Consider the following 6,154-nt stretch of genomic DNA (forward strand, 5'->3'; position numbering starts at 1 on the left):
GTATGTATGCTGTCTTTACTTCTTCCTCCTCCTCCTCCTCCTCCTCCTCCTCCTCCTCCTCCTCCTCCTCCTCCTCCTCCTCCTCCTCCTCCTCCTACCGTCTCCACATTTCCAATAAAAATTTACAATGAGAAGCCTTCTTTGACGCCTTCCACCTAAACCTCATAATACTTTTCTTAATAGAAATATAGCATTGCAGCTCATTGCAAACACTAAGGCCTCATTTAGTAAAAACTGTATTTTCTCCAGTTTGTTGCTTTTAGTATACCCCCACTTTGAGGATTTTTATGCATGTCTCTTAGAAAAAAACACTGTTGAAATAATCATTTACTTTCATTAGCATGTTTGAGGAGTCACCCATTTAATCATTCATTCATTCATTCGTCCATTCACTCATTAAACCACCCATTCATTCATTCATCCGTACATCATTCATTCGTTTATCATGCGACTATCATTTATCTTTCATGCATCAATTCATTCCCTATTCACCCCTTTATTATTCATTTGACTATCCTTTATTTCAATACATTAATGAATACCATAATATCAGCATGTCATTATTGCATACGATTTTTAAGAGAAAAAGTATTAACTTTGTCATATAAAATGTGTCATTGTTTCGTTGAAAAATTTATAATTCCTCCATTTATATCAATAATCAAAGAGCATTAAGGGAATATATTGATTGCCCGATAATTATTGATTTTTACAACCCCAACTCCAGTTTCCGCCTAAACTCTCCTCAGCTCGGCTTGTCTTGGAAGAACTAAGTTAACTGGAATTTTTTTTAAATGTTTTCATTCCAAAAACCGTATGAATGAATGAATGTTTTGACTGCATTTGCGAACTTCTGGAAGCACTCGATATAATCATCCGCATTCAAAGAGATTAAAAAAGGAGCAAAGGCAAAAATGAAACTCAGTGGTTGCCTGATTCCCATTGAAATGATTTAGGTGTTGGATTGTGTTGCTTGCCCTTCGAACTATAGTTTGTCCATATTTTATCTTATAAGTAGAACTGTTCTCTGTTAAGATTGAGAAGTTGCGACGAATGCACTCTAAGCCATTGATGCACAATCTATGAGAACATCTTGATAATTTAATTTTATGCTTTTAATTCACTCTTAATGATTAGCTATGATCAGATATGTGTATATTAGCTCCGTCGACTAAAACCCTGAGGCGTTGATGCAGTCGTTAGTACACCATGTGATTTATCAAGGATGGTGTTGCTAAGCCCTTAAGCTAGTGTATTTTTACACATGATGGAGGCACAAAGTACTCTCAGCCTGATCCTCATTTATTAGCATTTTCCGGTCTTACTCTCATAATGCTTGCAGCATTTTCATATGCAAGTTTCATCCCAAAAAAATTTTATTTTTAAAATAAAAACAAGTTTTGTCAGCATTTGAAGTACAAAAATGGCCATTTTACGCACACAAGTTTAAGACAAATCCGCTTTTGAATCGTGCACTCGGTTATTACAGAACCTACAGGTAAGCACTGCTGACGCATGTAAAAAATCGATCGGTCGATTGGTCGTCCCCCTTATTAGCCAATAGGAGGCGAGAAAAATGAGGCCAATTGATATAACAATAAGTTGAGACCCATAACTAATTTACTTGTTTTATGTACTCTGCCAATAAACATATACACTTTTCCTTCTCCTTCTTCAAAAATAACTCCTCATGTCGTCCGCTACAAAAATGTGGAACGGGTATTTTATGTAGTGGCAAAGTCTGGAGTGGCATGTTGCTGCTTGCCCTATTAACAAAGGAAAGTAAGGTGGTTATTTTCGGGGTGTGTATAAACACGATTGCATTACATTAATTCCCCTAGGGCAGAGTAACTTGCAAATGGATGTGAGCGTGTGCATGGACGAACATAAGTATGCGCATACATGTGTATGTATGTATGTATATACATAACGAAGGCAGATATATCCCTTTACTAGATAAACTGTTACTACTCCGAGAAACAGAAGTAATAAATTGAAGCGTTCCTTCTTCGATAGTAATTAATTACGGGTTACCTACACAACTAGTCTATTGGTGACCTACTTATCGGATAAGCATGTAGTATACTACGTATAATTGTACAGAATAAATCCTCCCCTTTGAGAACACCCATCTTCTGCCCTCGTGGGATAACTCACACTTATAAAAAATAAATAAAAGTTACAATTCCTATCCCCTACTTTTTGCACGATTCTCAAGTGTTCATGCTCTAGCCTCTAGAGATGAGATGTTGCGAGAATAGTAGGCAATACTTCAACTAACGGTCAACTGACAACAAAGTTTATGACAAAATCAACTTCATTTATTTGCGCCTTTTGTCATGTGAAAAGCCCTTAACCCGGTTAATAATTGCCCTGCTTTCAGAGCTCTAAACGTCCACACTAAAGGTGAATTAATCATAAAGCCTTGTAAAAATCTAGATGTTTTTGTGAGTAAAGTAAACACCGAAATTAATATTTGTAAAACTGCTCCAATGTCTAAATGTACTTATAAATTGTATAAAACGCTGATTTGGGGCGTTGGGGGGGGGGGGGGGGAGAAGCAAGCTATCATCTGCATTCCCCGATGACTCATACCCCCTAATTTATAAAGCGCATAACTCTTGAATATTTACGGTAGAGTTTACAACTCATGTTTATGACACCGATAAATGACAATTCAATTGACATTTGTACAGATGTGAGTAAGACACGAAATGGGAACGCTATAAGACTTCCGCTTTTATAAGCACATATTTAGGAGGTCATTAACAGGGGAAATAATTAACAGGGTAAAATAATCGCAAAAATAGGCTTTCCTTCCTTTTTTTACCGAAAAAAGTTTCAAATCTACAGGGAAATGCCGGTAATTAAAGGGTTGTTGTCAAAGTAATCACTAGTCTTCAGCGATGACTCATATATAGGGGGAAATCAGTAAGTTTTGGCCTTGAGTACACCGCACAGCCCCAAGTAAACCCTGTTGAATTTCATTTGCCCAATTTTATAACAGATATTAATATTCTTTAATTAAACAGTAGAGAATTTAATGAGGATGTGATATTGACGACACAGGAGGAGTGTGAATGTAGGTGTACAAATAACCTGTAAAAGATGGCTAATTAAAGTTATAATTATGTAGGGCCGCATACCCGAAGCGTGAGAAGTGAGCAGATGGCCTCACATCGGACGAAGCCACCCACCCATTCCATCTGGCGGATAATTACCTCACTTCATGTAACCTTCTTGCTGCCTGAATCATAATTTCATTTTTAATTTGCCCTACCTCCCTCCCTCCCTTCTTCCCAGCCTGCCCGCCTCCCTGCTCGCCTGCCTCCATCCATCCCTAGGCCTGCCTTTCACTTTCCCTCTCAGGATTTCAACTTGTTTAAATTCACACTCTGCTCCATCTCAATATACCTACTATTCACCCTTTTCATATAATAAAGTCATTTCATTTCAGTGATTCTCTAATTCACAAAGAAAACAAACCTATAGTCTCCTTTTCCTTCACACAAACGTCGATGGAAGAGAAAATCGTTCGCCCAATGTGATACATCACGATTACTTTTTTTAATGGTAATAAAAACCTCCAATTCGAAATTATGGAGCCACTTTGTGCATGAGTATTTTTCTATTGTATGTACTTCAAGTGGTACAACACTACCTATACTGATGTCACAATGACACAACACTTCAAGTGGTTTGTTGGGTAAAAGTAATAAATGTAACTTCACAGATTATTCTTTTCTACATAAAATTCTTAAATATTAGTAATGCCGCAGTTTAAAATTAACAAACAACCAGTCGATCCCATGAGCCAGGACATTATCACTCAACCCCTAATAACTTTAAAATATACCTTTAAACGCACAAATTCCAAAATGAGTGACTTGTTTTTGTAATAATCAGAAGGAAATGATTGCCCCATGTGACAGGGGGGGAGAGGAAAGAGGAGGAGGCGGTGGAGGAGGGGCCAGGAGGGAGAGGAAGTTTGCTACAGTCAGGCCAGGCGATTAAACTCCTCTCCCCATTAATGACAGCGATACAAATCAACCACTTTTTAGGATAATTACGGCTTAATTACGCAGATTAGGGGAGTAATTACTGTCTTTCAGTTCCAGAAACTTATCATTAATTATTGTTGTCAAACCAAATGGTGAAATGTCACATCGTTTTAATAGATATTTATAAATGGGGAAATGGCTTCTTCTTCTTCTTTGATAAATTAAACCATTTTCTGACTTTTATTTTAGGCTATAATAAATTGGGGCAACTCTTAAATGTTCTTCTTTTGTCCCAGCCCACAGGTCTTAGCTACTACACCAAGGGAAGTGATTGGTTGGTCCCTTCAAATTGTCCCAGTCACTGTGCCTGCCACTGCTAATCGGTCAGCGAGGTTCCTTCCTGCCACACTCTCATTCTACAGGAATTTAATACAAATATATTCGATTTGTTAAAAATGGGTGAAATCAGGATAAATTGATCATATCATTCTTTTTGTCTGCTGTGTGATGTGTGTGCATTCACCATATCGAGTCATGGCGCAACAAAACCCATTTCAACCTAAAATAAGCAAACTCCCTTTTAATTATAGATGTCTTCTGTCTCAAGAGATAGTACTTCTGGTTCCTGCCTCTAATGGCTCTCTGGAGTGCTTTAAGTATATTTGAAATGATGAAGTCACTATGTAGTACGCTTTTGTATGAATTGACGCGTTACCAGAGGTTCCAAGCAAAATATTTCTTTATTTCCCCTCTGTAAATTTTATTTTAATTTCGTTGGCATGCAAAAATTATTTTGCTTTTGGACGTCCTACCATTTAGGAGAGTAATTAACAGCTTAGTCTTCATGCTACTTAATTAGGCGCTCCTTAGTTTAAGTAGCTTGTGCTTTTGTGAAGACTCATAATTTTATTGAAAATTTTCATGTCACATATTTTTAAGAGTTAGAAAATAATTTTATTCTTCACAAGCTCCTTTTATTACTTTTATCTAGGCATTCTCTTTCAACAGTACGCGTAAAAGAAATCGCAAGATTTTAAGCCTGCTTGTTTACAATTTTTTGAATATACTTAAGCTGCTTAGAAACCCTATTGACACACCCATTGTTAGTAAATTCAAGAATGTCACAAATTTGGCATTCCTTTGTCTTCGCTAAGTAATTTACTTGTCCTCCCTACCCTCATTAAATTTGTGACTGTATCCGACCGGATGTGTCTGGAGAATTTCACGCCCGTCACACCGAACGCACCTGTCAACGAAAGTAGACTTGCATCTTTGGCACCTGCCTGCCCGCCTATTTGTTCATGTAAATTTCACAACCACCTTTACCCGGGTGTGACACCGCCAATGCAAGAAGCTGACGGTTTGCCAGACAAATATCACACAGAGGCTAATCACTTATTCTTCTACTCTGCTTTTACTTTTCTACAAGGGAACTATAAAGTGAAAACGAAAATTTTGTGACACTTTTATACCTTTCAGGCCCCGTAATCAAATATGTCAACACTGTTCCTTCACTGTCTTCTTCTTTAATAAAACCGAGCTCTCTATGGCTGCCTATTATTAATTGGCTACTTTTTTAATAATCAGTCTACTTGGTTTGAATATGATTGGTCATTTTATTGGTACATTTATTTTTATTGGATAATTTTTTGTTTCTCCTTTTTCTTGTGGCATTTTTATCATAAAATGGAAAAAGTTTAACCATTATTAGAATAGCCATGACAATTTGTGTTCACATTGCAAATCATGAAAAGTGCTATGCAAATTCATGGGACGATTCTTGATTTTTCTACTGCATTCAGGTAATAAGTTATTTTTTTGGGTAGATTGAATTAATAAAGAAGTGAATGAATGGAGTGGAATATAATGAGTAAATGAAATGAAATAGAATAAATGAATGAGTCAGTGGAGAAATGAATGATTGGATGAATAAGGAAAGGCTGAGGTGAATAAATAAGTGGAGGAATAAAGGAATCAATGTATACCTCCATGTATTAATGAATGAATGGGTGGGTCAAGAGGTGAGCAGAGGAATGAATAAATGATTTATTAGCGCACGGTTGGTGAGCGGGTAAGAAAATGGGTGAAGGAACTGAGGAATCAATGAGTGAATGGATGGGATGGATGGATGGATGGATGGATCCGGGATGGAT

At 37.0% G+C, this 6,154-nt stretch overlaps 1 protein-coding gene across 1 annotated transcript in view; it reads right to left on the reverse strand. All coding sequences in view use genetic code 11, as the record gives it.

Moving 5' to 3' along the window:
• Positions 1 to 5,833: 5,833 nt before the first annotated feature.
• Positions 5,834 to 6,154, reverse strand: part of EGR_04358 (hypothetical protein) — a gene marked incomplete at both ends in the record, with an annotated part of 6,447 nt that continues 6,126 nt past the window's right edge. Inside the window, one exon of the mRNA XM_024493607.1 lies at positions 5,834 to 5,941. Within this exon, the coding sequence (XP_024351928.1) occupies positions 5,834 to 5,941 (108 nt within the window). The remainder of the gene's footprint in view (positions 5,942 to 6,154) is intronic.

This window comes from Echinococcus granulosus, assembly GCF_000524195.1.
Source record: "Echinococcus granulosus chromosome Unknown EG_S00027, whole genome shotgun sequence".
Taxonomy (NCBI): Eukaryota; Metazoa; Platyhelminthes; class Cestoda; order Cyclophyllidea; family Taeniidae; genus Echinococcus; species Echinococcus granulosus.